Source organism: Brachycentrus maculatus, unplaced genomic scaffold (genome assembly GCF_059751285.1).
Source record: "Brachycentrus maculatus isolate JH-2025_06_01 unplaced genomic scaffold, ASM5975128v1 h1tg000056l, whole genome shotgun sequence".
In the NCBI taxonomy this organism is placed as follows: Eukaryota; Metazoa; Arthropoda; class Insecta; order Trichoptera; family Brachycentridae; genus Brachycentrus; species Brachycentrus maculatus.
The window spans coordinates 647,804-671,739 of NW_028280810.1; the positions used below are offsets into that span (position 1 = coordinate 647,804).

A 23,936-nucleotide genomic window follows, 5' to 3' on the forward strand; every position below is an offset into this window, starting at 1 on the left:
ACAAAATATAAAAATTTTAAAAATTACATTCCAATAACAGCATTTTGAGTGTGTCCAAATACTTGTTCACAAAATCTGGATTATCTCCAATTACAGGAGTTATTTTCATATTATTTTTTGACATCTCATCAAAGATGAAGAAGAATATGGAAGTCTGGGCATTTACGGGGCTGACGACCCTTCTTTACATCTCACCAATAGATGTCTCTAGTGAAGTTCTAGTGATTCAAGAACAAGGTTTCTAAATTGGTTCATATATAATATATACAGAACTTCCAAGAATTTGAGTAGTGTGGTTGTCAATAATGGGTAGAATTGGTGAATGTTACACGTGTGTAAAGTGATCACTTAAAACAGCCTATGACGGTCGTCAGCCCCGTAAATGCCCAGACTTCCATATTCTTCTTCATCTTTGATGAGATGTCAAAAAATAATATTCCAATAACAGGTTTTACCTAAAAATAATCTTTAAAAACTATCATGTACATAAGTTTAACTTTATAATTTTTTAACTTACATTTGTTAATCAAATAGACGTCAACAATTTTTCTCCTAAACGTTTTTAACGAAATATTACTGATGTGTATTTGATTAAGCATTTCATTAAACTTTATAAAATAAAACAACTTTGTTTTAACCACTTTTTATTAGTATATTTTATCCAACCGATTTCAACAAGAACCTTGTCATCATCAGGGTTTATGTACTAATTCTAAAACATTGAAATACTCATAGTTAGGTAATAGTTAATTACCCTTCCCTTACGATACGAAAAACTTTTTTACGCACTCCGTACACCATATGAAAATATGATTTAAAAAATTAGATTAAAAAAACGGGAAAAAACAAGCAGATACTTTGTGGCACATTTTATAAAGTTTGTAAAATGTGCACACAAAGTATCTGCGAAAAACATTCAAGAAAAGCATTTCATTGTTCAGAAAACAGGCTTTATTTTAAAATTAAAATAATCAATAAGCAATAAGATACTATACATTGACTGTTCAAAAATATCCAAACAAAAAATATAAAACTGCTTGCCCTTGAATATTATAATTCTTAATACTCGTACCAATAATGGGTATCCGAGTCCAATATGGAAGTGTTTCTGTCAGCTCCAAATGATAATGCTGTAATTATCTGTTTAAAAAATAGGAATTCAACCTTGGCCGCTCGCAGTATAATTGATATTGTTCTAAAACGCATTTCACATTAACATTCTTACGGACTTTGTCAAGTAGTCGAGGGCCAATGCGACGCATTAAGGAGATAATAACACAACTCCGATTAGCCGACACTCTTTGCTTGTTTATATTATCATTTCTATATTTATCACTAATAACAAAAAATTGTCTGCAACATTTTGAGTGTGTCCAAATACTTGTTCACAAAATCTGGATTATCTCCGATTACAGGAGTTATTTTCATAATATTTTTTGACATCTCATCAAAGATGAAGAGGAATATGGAAGTCTGGGCATGTATTTGGACACACTCAAGATGTTGTGAATAAATTATTTGGTCAAATTATAAGCTTAAATAATAAACATGAAAATGATATTTTCTGGCGTTTCTCATGTGTGTGATTATAATCCAGGATTCGGACCTCACATACTAATAAAAGAGTTTCTGCTCAATAAAAAGTGAAGTTCTAGGGATTCAAGAATAATGTTTCAAAATTGGTTTATATATATATGGAACTTCCAAAAACTTTAATAGTGTGGTTGTCAATAATGGGTAGAATTGGTGAACGTTACACATGTGTTAAGTGATCACTTAAACCAGCCTATGATGGTTGTCAGCCCCGTAAATGCCTAGACTTCCGTATTCTTCGTCATGTTTGATGAGATGTCAAAAAATAATAAAAAAAAATTGTCATTTGGGTGGTATAAATCGCTAGCCAACTACAGACACAATATTGAAATTCTCCTGACATTCATTGACTTTTCTTCCTAAATGATACTGAAGGTCTCGTTTTCTTATACATAATATCATATAAGTCGAAAATATGCAATTTTGACTCGGCGATGCATCATATTAAAAAGTTTTCAAGGTTCTATGAACTAGCACTCAAAAAACTGATCTTAGGCGTAGATGTTCGGGAAAATCATGAAAGAGGAAATATGTGGAAAACTAAGGCACTTTTACTGAGGTCATATTTTCATTTTTTGGTGAGTCATAAGCTGGCCTAACACCTCTTGAAAGGAATACGTAGGATTATAGGACATCCTCTATAGAAAAACAATATGTGATTCTATTTTTAGATAACAAGAATATGTGGTTCTATTTTTAGTAAAGCTATGAAAATATTTATGAAACTTTGTCACATAAATCGGATGAATGAACAAGAAAACGATTGAGCACCTATAAAGAGAGAACGATTGTTTTCAATACAAGAATCATTTTAAGTATATATACTTTACATTCTAGTAGTTAATGTAAAAAAAGGGAAGAAGATAAAAAAACTTGGCAATTTAAAATAAAATAATAGCTCCCTATTAAATGTGGGTATTATTATTTACTATGATCCGAAAAGATCTGCCCCACCCTATTTTACCTTTTTTTAATTCACGGTAACCCTACTAAAAAGAGACCAATTACCTTACGGAAGTCAACAACGAATAGACGACACTGTATAAAAAAAAATTTACATACTTACGTATTTGCACTTTTTTACAATGTGTAGGTAATTAATTTTTTAAAAAAGGTTTTTTTTTTCATAATTATCGAAGTATCAAGAAACACAAAAAAGTGAGAAATCAATGTTATCAAACCCTTAACACTAAAATAAAATAACATTTAAGACTCGCCCCTACCTACACTCCATACCAAGGAATATTTTTTAATTTTTTTTTTTTATTTTAATTTCCTTTGTTTAATTTACTTCGTTTATAAAAAAAATGTAAAACGAACTCCCTCTCTAAACACAAGTATCTACTTTATTAGAGAGGTAGAAACGTTATATTTGAAATGTATTGTTTATTTACCGACTATTTCGATTATTTAAATATGTATTTTGTAAAAAAAAAAAAAAAATTAAAATTAAAATAAAATAAAAATTATAAATTTATCCTTGAAATGTGGTTTGTTATATTAGAACTTTTTTTTAAAATAAATACAAAAACTGAAATGGAATATTTTTGTACGCCCTTAAAATAATTATGTGGAAGATCTTTTGAAAGAATACAATGCATAGTGACATTCAATACAACTTTATTTTTTTAAAGGGTGGAAAATAGGTACCTCTTCCATTGCCTTAGCGTTATTTTTATGTAGGTAATTCACAAATTTTTACAGGTCTATTTTTAACAAAAATTAACGCAATAGACGGCAAACTCAATGATTTTTTAGACATAAAAATTAACAAATAAAACTATTACTTTTTAACGGGTGTATCATTATCTACAAATAAAAGCAGAAGACAATAAAAAATATTTAAAGACATAAATGCACGAATTTGTATCAATAAACCTTGATTTAATATTAGGTGATATCTTAGCTTTTACGCTACATAATGATGCCTTCGAAAAGCGACTGCGTTTATATTAAATAAAAATATGCATTTTCGTATGAATTACGAGCATAGTCCATCGATAACGCCCAAAAAACAAGACATTACATGGGCCCGAACCGTTAATTTGCCGCCATAAAATGCACACTAACTTTTTTTCTCTGAAAGGCGGTCCGAGCTTATCGCACGAACGGGCCCCTTCCTTCGGGATACAATGTCTGATGATGATATTATATTATTTGGAAGTGAAAGCCATTCGAATGGCCAATGGTATTTGTTAGGTAGCCATAAAAATAATTATGTTAATTCTTCGAATCTCCTTGGCAGGTGTATGTACTCGTGTAAACTTGCGCACAATACCTATTTTATGACCATTTTTACCAGCACCTTACATTGTAAGCGATATTCGAAATCGAAATCATTTATAACAATAATTTGCTCAATGATAAATAACAGGCTATTAAAATTAATCATACAGGTATGCACTTTTTAAAATAAACTGTATGATCATTTATTTTGTATATTAAAAGCATTGATAACTTTGTGGTATGGTAATAAAACACTTTCCTTACCATCCACTGTTTACTTTGTGTAATACCACTTTTTTAAAACACTTATTTGTGACTACCGGTTTCGGAAAATTATTCCATCATCAGGTCATCAAAATTAAAATGTAATTATTACGATTTGACATTTGTATAAAAAAAATATTTAAAAGAGAGAAAGACGACAAATGAATTACAATGGGAATATTTTTAAAAGTGGACTCGAAGTTAAATTTAGTTGGTTATTTATTATGGGTAAGTCTTTTTTGGTTGCTTTAGTTATTTCTAATTTTTCTAGATTATCTAAACAAAGACCAGTTTTATTTATTTATAAAATTTCTATACCCGATAATTTATTAAAATTATGGTATTTTTATTGTGATATTACACAAAGTAAACAATGGATGGTAAGGAGAGTGTTTTGTATAACCATTGTTTGCTATTACCTACTATTTATTATCAGACACTGGATTACTCACCCTACGAATGATATATGTAGCTTTGGGATGACCTAGCCCTGAGATACTCAGAACTTCATCTTATTTCGATAAAAACATTAGATCGTCGTCTCTAGTTGAGATACTTATAATATTTTATCGGTTACTTACCAACACATCAAATAAGAACAAAAAAAAAATCGTAGATGCAGTCTTATCCGATCAAACCTAATATAGTATTACCAGGTTCAGACTAACATACTATTGTACATACATATCGCTCACTCCTTTCAACAACGACATGTATCAAAAAACTTGATTTTTCAGGAGATCGTTTTTAATGTTTAAAAATATAATAAAATGTATTAAAAAATAAATATCAAGCCGCTTATTGAACTTTTTAATGTGCAACAGATCTTTTTAGGTAAAACGTGAATGTTTTTTCTCCATTTGAAGAATATTAAGTATATTTAAAATACCTTTTCTTCCAAATGCATTCTGCACTGTAGCGGGTAAATATTAAGTTAAAAATATGCCACTTTTGCTGGGATATAGTACATTTTCTAAGCATTCCGAAAACATGCACAACTGAAAATTGTCGATTTTTAATATATGACGTTGTTGAAAGGAATGAGCGATTTGTATGAAATTTAATATAATATATTCAAGGAAAGGGAAGAATTCGACTAAATACTGTATTTTTTTTAGCTGAGAGCGACCACAATCCTTTAAAATATCAGAATCAAAATAGCCCCTATTGTGTATTAATTTTGCAACATTGTACGTCACAATCTCAGAATGTAATCAACGTTTATCGTTTTCATCACAATTTGATCGAGGGATCAGTCACTAAAACAGCAATATCACATGTCGTAGAGATTACTTTTAAATTAATATTTATACATGTATCCACAATAGAGCGCTTCCCGCATACAATGCGCGAACTTTAATTAAAACACAAGATTCAATTAATTCCAATATAGTATCGCTCGGATATTGGACGTTTAATTTTGAACTAAACACAAAATGTGTTCGCCATTAATTAATCGACAAATTGTGGTAAATTCTCGATTATAATTGATAGCTCTTCAATTTTAACTGTTTGCCCGCATATTATGGTGTTATGTCATATCGATAAACATGGTCTTACTTTCAGTGTTGTCAGTTCAACTTCAAATTAAATAATTACGTAACGCGATGAATAATAAATTAATGTACCTATGATTTCTTCAATTATGTTCAGATGTCCCTACAATACAGTAGCAAAATTCCACAGTATACATTTTTTATAAAATTTAAAAAATATACAGAATACAGTGCAACCTAAGACTTGATCATAATTAAAAACAAACATTGTGAACATACTGCGAAAACTGACCAAGTCAATATATGTATTTTGAAATAGGTTGCTTTAAAAGTTGGTAGGTTTTGTAAACTAAGCATAATGTTAAAATATAATTTTATCAACTTAAAAGAAACAAAAACAACATATTTCATCATATATGTACATTATTACAAATTACAATAATGTGCCATCACTGAGTTTTCCCATGCCGAAGGCATATTTTACAATATTTATTTATAAAATCATAATGAAAGAAAAATGTTTATACAATCAAATATGATATGGCTGAATGTTACGATCTATTTCAGATCTACCCACTTCCATTATAAACATAAAATCATTCAAATAATTCAGTTAGCATTTTGACTTGACAGCTTAATTAGAAATATTATACCATAGCATTGGTACATTACATTAAAAAACAGCTCTCTTTATCCTTCAACGTTCCAAGGACACAACTCCAAAATTTAGACTTAGCTTCACATACGGTGTTTGAAAATGATGCAGAATGCATCGAAACACGTGTCACAATCAATTTTAAGGTAAAGTAGTATCAATCAAGCATAGCATAAATTAAAAATGAATATATCGTAGTCATACAGGAGAAAGTGACCAAGTGCAAGGTTTTACAAAAACTTGATCATCGACTATTTGATATCTTACTAGCTTAATATTGCCCTGAAAAAATCCCAAAGGTTTTTAAACTTGGAAGTTTAATATATTGACTTGTTAAAAATGACTAACTGCATTGGTGTTTATTTTCTTGCCAAGCAAAAGTGACTTGAATGGCCCTCTTGAACATATGACGTTTTGGTAGTTGGTCACTTTCTACTGTACGACTAAGATATACGAGTATTACCACAAAGTGTCAGCCGAAACAATTAATGTACTTTAAGTCGTTGAAATAGAGTTTAGCTTACAAGTGATAGCTTAGCGTATAATAATATCGGCTATCAGGGGAACATGTCATGAAACGGCCATAAAATTGAATACTGGATAGGAAATAATAACAGTTTAGATTCTCACGGTGAGTGCGAATAATAAAACGCCAGCGGAACCCGCATCCACGTTCTGGTCGCCTGTTCCCCGACTTCCATAGGGTAAGTATTGCCTCGAGGATAAACCATAATAATAATTATGAAAAACGGTTCATTATTAACATGTTACATGATAATATAATGCGTTCAATGGCTACATCGGGCTTTATAACCGCGGTACGTATAATACGAACCCATGGAGTAACAAGGCCCCTACCTCCATTTTTAAGAAGAATCTACATTTATGTATTTTTACACAAGTTTTCCGCGTTTAATCGGCAAAAATATAAGACTCCTTAAACGAAAGTAATTGCCAAATTACATATGGTGCCGAATACCTTAAATTCACCTTTGGTTTGTATGAAAAACACAAAAATACTATCCCCATGAAAATATTGTGGTACTTTGCATTTTAAATTATCAAAAAAAAACAAATAAATAACATATTAAAATTTCGTTTGTTCAAAAAGTATTGTAATTCAATGATGGTTTTGAAATTTGAAAAATACAGAATATTCGAATACTGTGACAGGTTTTTTTACCTATAGCAGTATTGAACAAGTACTTCCGTAAAAAAAGATTTTTTAAACACGTTTTTTACCCCCAATGGCAGCGCCATCTGTTACACGTTACAGCAACACCCGCAATACAAAATATTATTCATGGCAGACAGCGTGCTTCTTGATACCTGCTGTCACTGAGCATTTTTATTATTTTTAGCACCGTAGGACGGGGCTACTTGAACTTTGATGTGTTATTTGAGCCCAGTACAAAACAATGATTCAAATCTGTATTTGGTCTACAATAATGGACGTATCGTGACAATAAGTGTCACCTGTCAGGGAAACAATGAATCATGTCGATACGTTCATTATTGTAAACCAAATACAGATCTATTTTTTTTGTAGTGGGCTCAAGTAACACATCAAAGTTCAAGTAGCCCCGTTCTACGTTAGCATTGTGGTTTCATAGAGTCTTGAATATTTTCCAATGCTTGTTAAAGAAAATATGATTTTGAATAAAGACTACATTCAAATCGCTTTATGACGGCCATTTAATAAGTGAGGTATACTCGTATAAGTTATTAAGTTTTATCAAGAAATTATGTTACGCTGTTTGTGTTCACTAATAACCTTAATTGATAAAACAGTTTAATTATGTACAAGGCGATGAAAGAGTTGTAAAACCAGTCGTTATCAACGATAATTTTTAAATAACTCATTGATCGATGGAACCAGTATAAAACCTTGTCGGAAAAATGATATTATATCCAATATTTGGCATTCAACTATGAGTTTATAACAATTTTGTAATGCAAAGTGCATATTATTTACATAATAATAAGTGTAAGTCCCTCTCCAAGCACAAGAGCTTAGTCTTCTTATTGGAGACATCTACGTTTATGATTTATGAATTTATATTACGTAAATCTATCCATTTTTAACTAAAGTTCAAACATGTGTTTAAAAATGTTGCGGAATGCATCGAAACACGAGTCATAGTGGATTTTAAGAAATAGTGGTATTTACTAAGTATTACTTTAATTAAAAATGGTTAGATTTGACCACATAGTGACTGCCGAATCAATTAATGAAATCACGTTAATCTATTTTAATATTTTATTTATTGATAGGCGTTTAATTTGTAGAACTCCATTTTAATTAACGTATTAATTTTTAAATCAAACACAGATTTTTTTCAGTCTAGTAAGTTGTATTTTATTTTAAAAAAAAACACATAAAAATTAATATTGTGACAATTGTTTCACCTAAATATGGCATTTTCAAACGAATTTAAAGATTAAAGGAGACTGAAGGTCCTTATGTAGCTCTACAATTCTAGGTACAGTATTCGTTTGAAAATGCTATAACTAGGCGAAACAACTGTCACAATATTAATTTTGATGTGTTTTTTAATAAAAATACAACTTAGTAGACTCAAAAAATCAGTTTTTGATTTAAAAATTATTACATAAATTAAAATGGAGTTCTATAAATTAAACGTCAAATCATAAATAAAAATGAAAGGAGAAGTTCGAGGAGTGAAAAAAATAAAAATTACAGTCATTACGTAGGTGGAAATTCTTATCAAATCCGAGAAATACGTACACCGGCGAGGTAATCGGTAGCTCGCATATAATAAGGACCATTGAAATTATCTTTTTTTTTATCATGATCAGAATATTACGAAGCGAGCACACAGCATGGCCAACAAATGCGAAGAAAAGAGAAGCAACCTCTCGAAAGGAATAATTTATTCAGGCCTTGTGTTTGCGGGGGAAAAGTGGAAAAAAAAAACAAAACAAAATAATTGCGATCCCCGCGCGAAATTGCGCTGCCGAGGCAATTTGAAAAAAGAATAATTCCGGCGGAAATCGAGCGCCATTAAAAAGTAAGATGGCGACCTCTTTAATTAAAATAATCGCGCCAATCACGGCGGGTCTGATTCACACGCGCGCGCGAGTGCTTAGTGCCTAAGCCGGCAAGTAGGCAGCAGCGGGCACTTGGGGACTAGTTTCTAGCCACATTCTAGCATCGGGCTACTAACGAACCTACAGTCCTTTAAGTCTACTCTCTATCTATTTAGTATTCTCTTTATCTTTATGTAGCTTATGGGCATTTAAGGACTAGGGAGTAGTTTCTAGGCACATTCTAGCATGGGGCTACTAACGAACCTACAGTATCTTTTGTCCTTTTAGTCTACTCTCTATCTATTTAGTATACTCTGTATCTCTATCTAGTTAATGGGCACTTAGGAACTGAGAAGTAGTTTCTAGGCACATTCTAGCATCGGGCTACTAACGAACCTACATTAGATTGTGTTGTTTTAGTCTACTCTCTATCTATTTAGTATACTCATCATCTCTATCTAGTTTATGGGTACTTTGGGACAGGGGAGAAGTTTCTAGGCACTTTCTATATTAGCATCGGCCATGGTATTTTCTATGCTTTTTATTTCTTTTTGAATTTTAAGCTTGCATATTTTTTATGTTTTGACATCACGTTTTATTTTTGTGATGCGCTTTTTTCTACTGAATCAATTTGCTTTCTGGGGAAAAGCGATGAGATTATTTTTAGAGTCTCAATCTAACTCCTAAATGTTGAGAAAGTTAAAAACATATTTGCCTAGTTTATAACCATATATATTATTTATACTTTATCCTACAGTAGATTTTAAGAAATAGTGATATTTAATAAGTAAAACATTAATTAAAAATGGATAGATTTTACCACAAAGTGACTGCCGAATCAATAAATGAAATTATATTATTTATGTAGTCAAAAATTGTCATAAAATTGTAAAGCGCCCTTGCTTCGAGATTTTCACAAAAACGGCTAATTCGACGGGATAAAATTTCAAAGGATTTCTCTGTTTCTTTATAAATTTGTAATATTAGTAACCCGTGTTATTATTTTATCGATAACTTCTAAAATAGAGATTACTGTCCGGAATAGGACGACGACAATATTGCGGCAAAGTAGCGTGATGTAACTACATCGAGTTGGTGACGCGGAGGAGAAATTACTTTACCCGCCATTTCTGAATCAACAATCTGTTTGTGTCGCATAATAACCAAACAGGATAATTATTTCTCGCCATTTCAATCAAACTACATTCCTGCTATAAATCAGGTTGTCGTTATGTCGCCATGTGTAATCCAATAGTCCTGTTTAGCAATTGGATTAAGAACTTGAAGGTAAATTAATCCGACTTTTCAACAGGATGGAAACCCTTCATTTAACCATTCTGATCTTAATATAACTTCATTAATTGATTCGGCAGTCATTTTGTGGTAAAATCTATCCATTTTTAATTAATGTTTTACTTAGTAAATACCGCTATTTCTTAAAATGTACTGTGACACGTGTTTCGATGCATTCCGCATGATTTTCAAACAACGTAAAATATACATCAACATACGGTGTTTGAAAATGACGCGGAATGCATCGAAACACATGTCACAGTAGATTTTTAGAAATAGTGGTATTTACTAACAAAAACATTAATCAAATATTAATATAACTTATGGTACTTACGTTTGCAGCAAAAACACATTGAAAAAAACTATTACGTACCATAAATTAAAATCGGTATTTAATTTTCCCAATGAAGCTACTTATTTTGGGATAGTTGTATACAAAAAAAGAACCTTCAAACATAACAAATAATAAAAACAGATAAAAAAATATATGGTTAAAGTCATTTGAAGCAAGAAAGGAGTAAAAAGTTATATTGAAGCTAATTTATGAATTTATAAAAAAACAGTGACAATTTTTCTTTCTATATTACTTTTGCATTTATTACTAGGTTCTTGTTTTAACACTTCAGAAAGCTAGTTAAATTGCCCTACTAACAGAATATACGAGTATATATATTTTTTTAATTGTAGATTGGCTTCCTACGAGTTCGCAAATGCCTGAACATGATGTTATCATTACACCTAAACCTCAAACGATCAACTATGAAGTCAGAACAAAAAAAAATATTGATGTGGTGTGTTTATTGGCGCCTTGCTTATTGGTAGAAAGAAGCATCTTCCTATCATTAAAAGTCGCTACTCAGATAAGCTTTGCGCATTATTGTCTGTTTAAATCGATGGGAAAAAGATTTTCAAATTGAAATATAGCAACAACAAAAAAAAAAACAGAATGAAAAACATAACAGTTACAAAATACTATAATATTTATTGCCAGCGGAAGCTACATGAAAAAAGGATGATTATATAGCATTTCTAGGAAAATTATAATAAGTTCAACTGCACCCTCTAATGTAAAGACAAACTAATAACCTATCTTTATAAACAAAATTATAGTTCTTAATTTTGAGAACGTGTTTAATTGAAATAATTAAGGGAACTATTTTTGTATAATTATTATTGACATTTATAACAATGGGGCTTAGTTTTTAGCGCTAATTACAGAAACTTATTTGCAAATTTAAAACTCCTTAATTACAAATACATACACGTTCTCACCAGAGACTTAAAAAAAGTACTCAACCAATGGTGCATAAGTCACCGCGATGGATCGAAGGGGTGTTAACTTGATCATATACTATGTCAATTAACGTATAAAGACACAAATATTATTGTATTTTTTCTTGGATTATACCACTATTTCTTTAAATCTACGCGACACGTGTTTCCATGCATTCCGTATCATTTTCAAATACCGTATGTGAAGCTAAGGAAAAATATTAAATTTGTTACTCCATCCTCAATATTACAGCAGGCGCCGTGGCATAGTTGGGTAGACGCTCGACTGGGAAACTGGCGTCGTGGGTTCGGTTCCCGCCGATTGCAAAACGAATTCGAGAAAGATCTCATTTTACAAGCTTTCTTTTTTCGTGAAATTGCAGCTTCTAAATGTCCACGGTGTTTGGCACTAAATGATTTTCATGTTTATTATGCAAAGTATGGTACATGTTTAGTACGAAGTGACCAAAATACTCACACTCGTATTTACGATCATATGAATAAACATTATTAGCATGATTTTGCACTATTCACGTATTTTACATTGTATCATTCATTTCAAGGAGATTATTTATGATTACAATAATACCTTATTACAGATAATTGAAAACAAGGTAATATAAATTAGTAATACACGATTGCAAGAAAGTAGCGCAAACGTCTAACAAAAGAATATTAAAATTAAATAACGCCATAAATGATATGAATTAATAATTCACCTTTGACTCAATAATTAAACGTAATACATTGCAATTCAACTTTGTATTGAGCTATTTATGAGCTATTTATAAAACAGATGTAATCTTTTTTTAAATGAATTGTTTGAGGAAATATATTTTTAAGGCCAATACGATTTTGTTGACGTTTATTTCGTAGAAGTCCATATTTATCCATGAAATATTTCAATCACACACTGATTTGAGTTTTTTTATTTTATTTTATTATTATGGGGTCTAGGGATCTTGCATCCCTTATGTCACTGCGACCATATTAGATATATTGCAACCTCCCTCTGTTTCATAGCATACTCTCAAGGCAACATGAGTCATGTAGCTCAAGAACTGTCTTGCTTCACCTTCTCGGAGATCTGATTTGAGTTAAGTAAAAAATTTGTTTTTATTTTTTTAAACATAAAAACGAGAATTCTGTGGTAATTGTTTCGCTTTATAAAGGCATTCTCAAACTATTGTAATTACTCTGAGAATGCCCTAGCGAGGAAAATCAACTGTCACAGAATTTTTGTTTTTTTTTTATTTTCATGTTTTTTTTTTAATGTTTCATCCGCCTCCGTAGTGTAATAGTCAGCACGCTTGGCTATCGTACTAGAGGTCCCGGATTTGATTCCTGGGAGAGGGGGGAAGGGGTGAAATAAACGTAAGTAATTTTAACTCTAATATTAATTAAATATTAACCTGGACCTGAAGCGTAGGGCTGATCACCTTTCATGTGTTAACGATCAAGATATCACTAAGTTAATACGATGCAGTGCCCTATGCACCATCGGGTGGGGATAAGTGTTAGAGTAAGAAGAAAAAGACTCAAATCAGTGATTGATTTAAATATTCAAAGATGTAATTGCATTGCGCGAATCGTTGGTTAAGCGAATCATCTCTAAAGTACAGAGGATGTCCGAGATCTGAATGATAACTCAAATAGACACTGACCTGTCTGACTTGCTTGAACTGCTCTTCGAAGCTCCACGTTTGCTGGGAGCTGGTGGACCCCTCTGAGCTGCTGGACGAGGCGGACCCGCCCTGCGCGGCGCCCTGTGCCCCGGCCAGGGGGCCGGCCAGGGGCCCGGGCGCGGGCGGCGCCAGGAAGGGGCCCGGGTGCTGGAAGGGGAAGCCCATGGGCAGCGAGAAGGGGGCGCTGGGCGGCCCCAGGAGGGGGTTGCCCCCCACCTGCGGGAGGCTGCTCAGGGGAGTGTTCTGGGCCAGCGAGGCCAGCGAGGACAAGTGGGGGTGGAGGGAGTTTTTCAGACTCTCGAAATCGTCGCGACCCTGAAAAAATATATATACCTGAATAGCGAAAAATCTTTTGTTATAATATTCACCTGTCGATGAAAGCAACTGTATCTTTCGAAACTAGTCGATAAAAATAAATATATTATTTAAGGATTCGGCGTTTACTTTGTGGAATGACATGTAATTTTTTTTTAATAAAACACTTGTATAATTCCTCTTAATGAGTTATATTTCATACACACGACCAGTTTCGAAAACTAACAGATGTTTTTATCTACAGATGAAAACATGTGATATTATACATACAAGTGTTTGATTTTTCTAGTTTTGTTTGAGTTTTTTTTAAATAAATATAATACTCAAGTGGTAAAAGAAGGGTTTTTATACACAATTCAAATAGCAATCCTTATGGTTATGTGTTTTTTTTATAAACTAAGTTACGAAATTTATAGAAAGTGTGAAACAAAATTGTATCCCGATTTTGCTGTGATTTTACATTTAAAACGTCACTGCCAATCTAAATAAATTAAATGTTTGTGTGTGTGTTTCTGTTAGAAAACAATAATAATTCATTAATAAAATTATACACAATAAATTAACAACTAATTTCTACCGCTTTGAATGTTAAATTTTTTTAATTGTTTAATATTTTTTATTAAATAAGATATATCCTATATAAAATTATGTAAACAGTACTTGTTGTCATTTTGTAGTGTTGTTTTCATTTAATTTTCGTACTAATCGATTTATCGAAATTTGGTTCAATTTTATCACTTATTCTATCACAATAAATGATAGATATGGATTATATTTTGAATTGGCTATTACAAACCAAATTATACTAATAGATTTACGTTTTGTACTAACATTTCTTATTGGAGCTGCATTTTATAGAATAAAATAACAACAATTTTTTTATAGTTTTTTCCACAAAAAATATGAAGACAAAACTATGTCGATGTTATTTAATTAATTGAATTATATTACACAACCTGAACAGAAAGGGACTGAATGTTCCCTATGTTACCAAACTATTCGCGTAATAATGGTACCCACCTTTTCAGGCCTGTGCAGTCGCAGCCTGTCCAGTAGATCCCTGTGTTCCAGGGCCCCGCGACCCTCGTCACTGCTGTCCTCTGCCTCCGGCTCTCCTTCGGAGATTTCTCCTTCTCCCTCTCCCTCGTCGTGATGTGACTGCAAGGGGGGAAGAGAAAACATTAGATTTTCACCGAGAAGCTAGTTTAAAAATTATAATAAAATAAATAAGATAACGTCTTTAATTGATAAAAAAACTTTTATCCCGGTGTTTACGTTGTGACACACGCACTTGACTTTATTTACCCTGTAGTCAGGATAAAGAAAAATAATGTAGCATCATTTTTTTGACATCTTATAAAAGTTCAAGAATAATATGGAAGTCTAGGCATTTATAAAGTGAAAATAATGAAAATAATATGAAAAATAACTCCTATAATTGGAGAAAATCCAGATTTGTGAACAAGTATTTGGACACACTCAAAATCTTGTTAGAATTATTTTTATATAGAGGCATACAACTTGTAACAAATCAATAGATCTATCGATACAACTAAAACAAACTTATTATATAAGAGGGTCAGTGCGTGTATGACTGTCCTTACAATTATTTTAATGTGTACGTTTTAACATTTTTCACCAGAGAAAAAAAATACAAAAACAGCAAACTTAAAAATGCTTTTGATTTTTCAGTGCTTTTGAAAATAAATAAAAAGTAAATTAACTAAAAACCAAACCAAACCTGGATTTAGAGAAAATTAAGTTGCGACTTAACGAATACTGGGCACTAATACTGATTGCAGTCGAGTCATTCAATTGTTAGGAAGACCCGATCTTATAAAAACATAGATTTACCAACAACAAAAATAACACAAAAGGGAACCGTAAAAGACGCACATCTCGTGAGAGAGAGAAAGTGAAGAGCATAGTCGCCAAAGGATACAGAATAAAAGGATATTTAAACTGTTTGGCATTGAATTATTCGGTAGCCCTTAGAAGCAGTGGCTCGCCTCGGCTCTGACACGGCATGTCAGTTATATTCATATAAATTGGAGGAATGTCACGCGATCGACGCAACGCACTATCAGGGGCGGATCTAACCAGATATTTCATTAAACTATTCAAGAATTCACTGCACATCCTCAACAAAACACGGAAATACGAATCAAGAAAAAAATTGGCTCTAGGACTCGAACTTGCTTCAAATAATCTTTGAAACGACTCACAGTAACACCAATTCGATTAACAAAATACATGCGGAGCCGATTAACACAACTAGGTTTGGAGTAAGATCCTTACAATATATTGCCTATAGCTAAATTAACCAGCTACCTGACATGTATGAAATAGAACCCAATCAGGGATCCAAAATTAATGATATTTGTGTTAGTGATTACTTTTCACCTTTTTTTCTTTTACTCGAGTTACTTTTGTTTAATTTTTTATCTTTTTTTTGCTTTCTTATTTTTGTTTCAGTCTTGTTAACCTTAATCCCATGTCCCAAAATGAGATAAAGAAATTACTCTTCGGGAATATTTTATAAATGCCTTATGTTAGTATGTAATTTGTTTTGAAATAAATACAACCAAGACTTTAAACGTTCTCCCAAGTTATTTTCCAACTAGCTAAGAATCCAAACATTATATTGACCAATCCCTATTGGTTTTAAATGACTTTTAATTCCCCCTACGATCATTAATCTACAACATCCGATCATATTTCTAACCCAGGTTATGCTTTAATCTTCTTCTGTGGTCTTGTGGATTGGTCTGCAGCAACAAATGACACCTCCTTCGCCATTCCAGTCTATTATGCGCCACCCTCTTCAGCTCCTCATACTTTGAAATGATTCCTCATATGCTTTCATACATTATAGTAAATTCATCTTGTAACGATTGCCTGTCTTATTTAGAAGTCGTTTATTCTTCATCAAATTCACTTCACCAGTTCGTCTCTTTCTCTAATTTCCATACCACATTCTACACTAATCGTGGTTCCCTTCTTGTACTTACGTATGTTATAAATGTATGTTAATTTATTTCTCATTTATTTTCTGCGTCTGGGTATTTCATAATTATTTTTATATCGCGTACGTCAGCAAAATTGTGATAAAATTAGTCTAGAATTAAAAATTAATTATCAATTATCATAAATAAGTAGTTATCCTTTCATTTATTTGTAAAAAAATAAAACGGCTTCTCACGAAACTATTGGAAATGTTATAAAACTTTATACTTTATTTTATAAAGTTATTTATAGTTATTTAATTTTATAAAGTTTATAAAATGTGCCACAAAGTATCTGCGGAAAATATTCAAGAAAAAATATTGGAAATGTGTTTACATCTTAATCGTTCACGTTTACGTTTAAATGAAAACGTTTAAATATGTTATTTTATTTATTGTTTCGGCATTAACTTTGTGGCAAGACATGTTAAAGTGATTAAGGAAACACGTATTTTTATACCACTTGAGTATATTAATGACAACTAGTTTCGGAAGCTAAACTTCCATCGTCAGGCATGAATAATAACTATCCTGAAGCTTCCGAAACTATGTAGTGGTCATTAATAAACTCAAGTGGTATAAGAAAAGTATTTCCTCAATTATTAAATATGTTAATACATACATAAATATCGTTTAGATTTTCACTTTTACTCCTGCAGTGATTTAGTATTATATGGTTTACTTAAATTTCAGTACCTTGTTAGATATAACGTAGGTACTTGATGATAAACTTCTGTTGAAATGACAATTACGTTAAGTTTTTAGCACGCTGTACAAACTGTATACTTATCTAATGCACGAACTTCCCTATGCAATTTTGCGTTTATTTGGTTTTTTTTAGACTTTTTTACGATATTTGATTGGCATTTCTCTAAATTGACTTATAACGTAAGACTCATCTTGCCTTTGAATAACGTTAAAAATACTAATAAAAAATAAAAACTAGACTGTTCTTTTTTTATTTATTAAAATAGCCATCGCTGCAAAATAGGCCTTTTTTATCGGTGAAGTTTTTAGCCAACCACAGCGCGGAAAAAAGTATTTATTTTACAGAATTTAACGTTGTGCAATTTTTATAGTAACATGTCAACAGAGGTACGCGAGTGCCACCTTTAGTTGTGAATTGTGAATTAAGTATAGGTGCGCGCACGCCAGTTTTAAGTAGCAAGCCTACAAAACATCAATCAACGTCTCCTTTCGTAAGGCTTATAATAATTCTACATTAAAAATGACAAAAACCATATCATTTAATTAAAACAAACATATAAATGAAATTAAGTCTAACTGTCTAACATATTTATACCTACAACGGATTTTTCGTCAGAGTATTAGTAATAATGTAAACAAAAAATCTTGTGTGATAATCATTTATCGGGTTCACGATCAGAATCCCGGTTTTAAAACGTTTCTACAAATATTATGTAAAAAAAACTTTAAATTCATTCAAGTTAGGTGGGTTAAGGCAGTGATTCCCAAAGTGTGAGCCGCAAACTCTCGAGGGAGCCGCGGTATCATCATAAGGGCACCGCGAAATATTAAATTAAGCAATTAAACAAATTTCTTAGAATTCCCAACTCTCGTAATTTTTGGACCAACAATCTTGGAAGCTAAAAATTAAAGGTATATTAAAGAAGTAAATTTTCCTGATGAATTAAGGGAGCCGCAAACCTAAAAAGATTGGGAACCTCTGGGTTATGGTAGAAAAAATCATTTTCAATGAATCGAGAAAGGCAAGATTAAAAATGTATGCTTTATTATTATTTTTTAAATAACTAATGTTAATATTTACAGATTTGAAGGCATCGCTTGGTCTTACATCTTTGAAACTAAAAATACAGCACAAAAAAATAGGACATGTTAAAAAAAATCGAGTTATTCACTAGCAATTCAATACAGAGGAGCAATGCTAATAATTTTTTGTAATACTTATTTGAAGTTTGTGAATGCATTAAAGATTTCAGATGTTTGCGGCCTGGCCTCTTAAGAGGTTTTGCTCGGTGCGATTACACGTACCGGCACAGTATTATTAAACATCGTATTACGTAGAAACAGAGTCGGCACGACACGTCATATCGGGATCAATTACAGCAATCATAAATCCGAGAGATGGTATCGCGATCACAATGGTGGGGGCAAGTTAGCAGCACGACCGGAATAAGCCACATAACGAACGACTCTCATATTGATATCAATAAATAAAAGCTGATGAAAGCTTATTTCGACTAGTAAAAGATGTTGACTGCAATCAATGTACGAAGATGTCACTGATCATGGTTCTGTAGCACTCTCCATTGACCGTAACATTTTGACCGGCATCGTCTTTACAAAAATATGGGCCAATAATTCCACCTGCCCATAAAGCACACCTAACAGTGACTTTCAATGGATGTCAGGGCGTCTCGATAAAGGGTTTTCTCCAATCCACATTTGGCAATCATGCTTATTGACATAGCCATTTAACCAAAACTGTGCATCATCGGTGAACAACATTTTGCGTTGAAAAAGAAGAACAAGCTGAATGTCAAGAGCAAACCAAGCGAGATGTACATATGTTTATTTCAAATGCAGATTTTAAATGTGCATTATTCAAATACAATAGTTCCACGTAGCTATACAGTTGTACCTATATGTATTTTTCTGAGCTATATGTCAAAGATTTTTTTTAAACTCATGATACGAAAACAACAACAGAAAATATGTATATATTACATGAATTCATGAGCTGAAAATCTAAAAATTCGTTAAAAAATAATATCAAAATATTTCATCAGACTCTTTTGTGATGTTTAAACATAATCTTTATTCAAACAGGATACAGAAAAGTAATCTAAATATTACATTAACCTTGAACATTAAACGATTCTAATTAAACACCTTATGTGTATAGTATCGTATGTGGTACATGAAATAACGCATTCGTTCTAATGAAATAATTAGTATCACGTTCCCAAAGAGCGTTAACCCTTACGTTCGTATATTCAGTACGAAGTACTAATTACACTCAGATAATTAATATGAAATGATATCATTTTAGTCGATTGAACATTTATTATCATTAGACCTAGAACAATTAAAAGTCCATTAGTTCCACCTAGAACTCGACAAGTTATAATGGTACAAGAACGCAATCAATAACACCCATATTTGATACGGAATACTCAAATATCTCGTCATCACAAAAGGGAGTAGGTACATACAGTGAAATGCTCTCGTATTCATCGTATTCATCAAATCTATATACGTCACCTTTCAAAGCAAACAGTAGTCATAGGAAAGTTATTTTCATGAAAATAAATCCATATAATCGTACTTTAAATACAAATTTCAATCAAACACTAATTTCGATCAATTTTTTTTTTAAATTAAAAAACAAAGTTTCTGCGACAATTCTTTCGCCTTATTAGGGCAGTTCCAAACTAATGACAAGTCAATAAATAAAAAAAATCAACGTTTATAGCGATCCATGTGTTTACGATAGTTCATTTTTAAAGACGAAAATAAACTGCCATTATTAATTATGCAAGTGTGTATATATAAATACGTGTATATATATATATATATATATATATATATATATATATATATATATATATATATAAATATATCTATATATAAATATATATATAAATATATATATATATATATATATATATATATATATATATATATATATATATATATATATATATATATATATATATATATATATATATATATATATATATATATATATATATATATATATATATATATATATATATATATATATATATATATATATATATATATATATATATATATATATATATATATATGTATATATATATAAACAAAGGAATGGGTAAATCAATACAATTTCAGATTTTATGGTAAATAATAATAATAAAGAAATGAAAACAGTCTAAAAGCATTGATGATGGGTTGTCAAACAATATTCAGGTTTTTTCCGACTTATGCAAACGTTCCAATTGAGGAATCGAACCTTTGCCTTTTTATATTTTGTTTGTCCAGTCTCCCGTTCTGAGGGAATATAAGGCGTAAATACTGGCGTGCCGGCAGTGCCCATCGCGACATGGGAAAGGTAATGCATCCTAACAACGCCTTGGTAACAACGCAAGTGTCTTCTTCTTTTTGGTGTAGGCATTGTGGTCTATTTTTAAGAGGGATGAGCCTGCTGCGGCGTCGTTTCCCAGCTGTCAATTCGTCTCTTTGGTGGTCCGCCCGGTAGTCCACCCTGGAGTTGGCGGTACAATGCAATGTGGGGGAGTCTGGATGGTTTCATTCTCCTCACATGCGCATATCATTGTCTTCTTCGTCACCTAACGACATAATTTATCTCGCATATTTTTAAAGAACACCAGGATAAGAGAGCTAATTTATTATTATTAATTTACCTTTAAAAATGATACAAAAAATACACATTGAAATACAAAATATTGAAAATAATATAATAAAAAATTCCTACATAGACAAAATTCGGCAACCACTTTGTGGTATATTTTTGATTTAAGTCTTACTTAGTAAATACCATTTAGTATCTGGTTTTTACCAAGTAAAACTTAAATTAAAAATAGGATAATTCAATTAATAAACTGTAAATTTAAGTAATTTAGCCTTTAAGGCGTTAAACCTCGTGTTAATAAGGTTTTATAATTTTTTCGAGAAACACATAAAATTGTTAGGTTCAACGATTGAGCGTGACGGTGATTTTTTTAACAGTGGTAATAGGAGCAGTTACCTCATATAAAAATTAAACACAACTCCGATAGGGTAATATTATTTCTCTCTTTTGTGTAAACACAACACTTTTACGTGTTGTCTAGTATTCATATTTGCTTTAAAAATTCTTGGTCAATGCTCGCGGGAATATATGAAGATCAAATAACCAGTCAAGACTGCGGTCAATCTAGTCTAGATGCTAACTTTTCATTCTTGTATTGATCTTAATGCACTCTCCCATTATAATAATTGACTCATATATATATATATTTTTATTTATGGATTTGCCGTTTAATTTGAAGAACTCAATTTTAATTTATCAATAAAAACATTTAAACCAAATACTGATTTTTAGAGTCAACTTAATTGTATTTTATTATTAAAAATACATAAAAATAAATTTGAGACAATTTTTTCGCCTTGTTTTGGCATTTTCAAACTAATGTGAAATAATAAAGACATTGCTTAAAAATGCCATAGCAAGGCGAAACATTATCAAAAATTTTATTTGTATATGTTTTAATAATAAAATACAATTTAGTCATTTCTAAAAATCGGTGTTTGATTTTAATATTTAATATATAAATTATCTTGTGTATTAAATATTATATCAATCACTGTTTGTTGCTTTTTTTAGTCTACTACGTTGTATTTTATTGTTAAAAAAAAAAACACATAAAAATTAATTTTGTGACAATTGTTTCACCTAGTTGTGGCATTTTTAAACTAATGTGAAGATTAAATGTACTAACTATTTCGTCTATTGTTATCTCCCGAAAATTATTACCTAAGTACCTAGAATTGTATTGCTATATAAGAACCGTCAGTCCATTTGATCTTTACATTCGTTTGGAAATGCCATAACTAGGCGAAACAATTGTCACAAAATTGATTTTTATGTTTTTTTAAACAATAAAATACAACTTTGTAGACACAAAAATCAGTGTTTGATTTACATTATAATTTAATACATAAATTAAAATGGAGTTCTTCAAATTAAACGCCAAATCTATAAATATATAAATTAACCTTTAGTTAAATTTCAAATAAACGTAATAAAATCGGCTGTATGGTTTGTTAATGTATTCAGATATTTTGGATCCCAATGCCCGGCCACGGCAACTGGACATCAACGCACGAAGGCAATAAGCCCTAAACCCGAGAACAAGTATCTGTGTATGGTGAGTACCGATATTCATGTACTGAAGCGTTGGAAATCGACCGTTCCCTCGCCCATTGGAATTGTACCATCAATATTTGACTTTCTCACGAGCGAGCGACACTTTCCGTGTCACTTCATTAGGTATAGCGCCTGATTATTACTATGTATTACGATTACTAAACAACGCTGGCAAGGTGCCTTACCTTAGAGGCGAGTCACTATAAAAGGTACAATGACGAAACTTCCGGGAAAAGCGGAGAGAGATGCGTCGATTCTGGGAAAATATTAATCGACATATCTACATGTCTAATGACATACCAATCTCAAACAAAAGCCAGTCATAAATGAGGCTTGAATCCAGACTCTATTTTAAAACACAGCTCGAAAACGGACTTAGAATTACAATTTTCTCTACCAAATCAGAACTTAAGAATTAAAAAAGGATATTTAAGGAAAGTTATACTGATACTATAACATTGAGGAAAAAGACGTTTAAAACAAATGCGTTAAATTAATTTACGAAATACCATGTATTATTGATGACTTTAATACTTTGCCGTATTAGGAGTTCATAAGGGAGTGATCTTCCATTACTCGTTATAATCTCCCTAGATTAACACTGGTGTATAGGAGGAAAACACGGAAGTGGCAAAAGATGGGTGAAAGCAGAGTGAACGACGTTGCGGTCCCTTCGTTGAATGCGCGAAAAAAACGATGTATGAAAAAAAATTTGGTAAAGATATTGGAAAGGAGTGTAAGGCTGAGTAAGAGATAATTTATAAGATCAGGAAAAGTTCTGAAGACATGTGGAGCGAATGGATACCAAAAAATAACTAAGAAAGTACATTTGTAAAACGTGAATGGGAGAACATAACGAGGAAGACTAAAATAAGGATTGGTTTAATCGAATCAATAAGAACCTAAAATCTGGTCGTGGGAGAAATTTATCTTACAGGACAGCAACTATGACTAGATGTATGGATATAAAGGAAGCAGGGAAAGTATGCCACGACAGACGAGGGAAGCGTTTGATTTTCTCTACCATCCCTTGCAGAGAGAAAGCAAATCTCATATTATTTTATAAACCGTATTTTTTATTATTTCATGTAGGAGATGTCAATTTGGGACATGTACCAAAAAAATACTTCGTTTATGATTATCTTTTATCGTATTTATGTTGAAACTTCTTTTTTTCCAAGT

At 31.5% G+C, this 23,936-nt stretch overlaps 1 protein-coding gene across 3 annotated transcripts in view; it reads right to left on the bottom strand.

Annotated features, from left to right (window-relative positions):
* The window catches only part of retn (retained), a 264,675-nt gene that overhangs the window by 175,095 nt on the left and 65,644 nt on the right, over nucleotides 1-23,936 (bottom strand). For all 3 annotated transcript variants that reach the window (XM_088278322.1, XM_088278321.1, XM_088278320.1), the window contains 2 exons: nucleotides 14,871-15,008; nucleotides 13,515-13,850 (listed from right to left, as the gene is read on the bottom strand). In XM_088278322.1, the coding sequence (XP_088134448.1) occupies nucleotides 13,515-13,850; nucleotides 14,871-15,008 (474 nt within the window). The remainder of the gene's footprint in view (nucleotides 1-13,514; nucleotides 13,851-14,870; nucleotides 15,009-23,936) is intronic.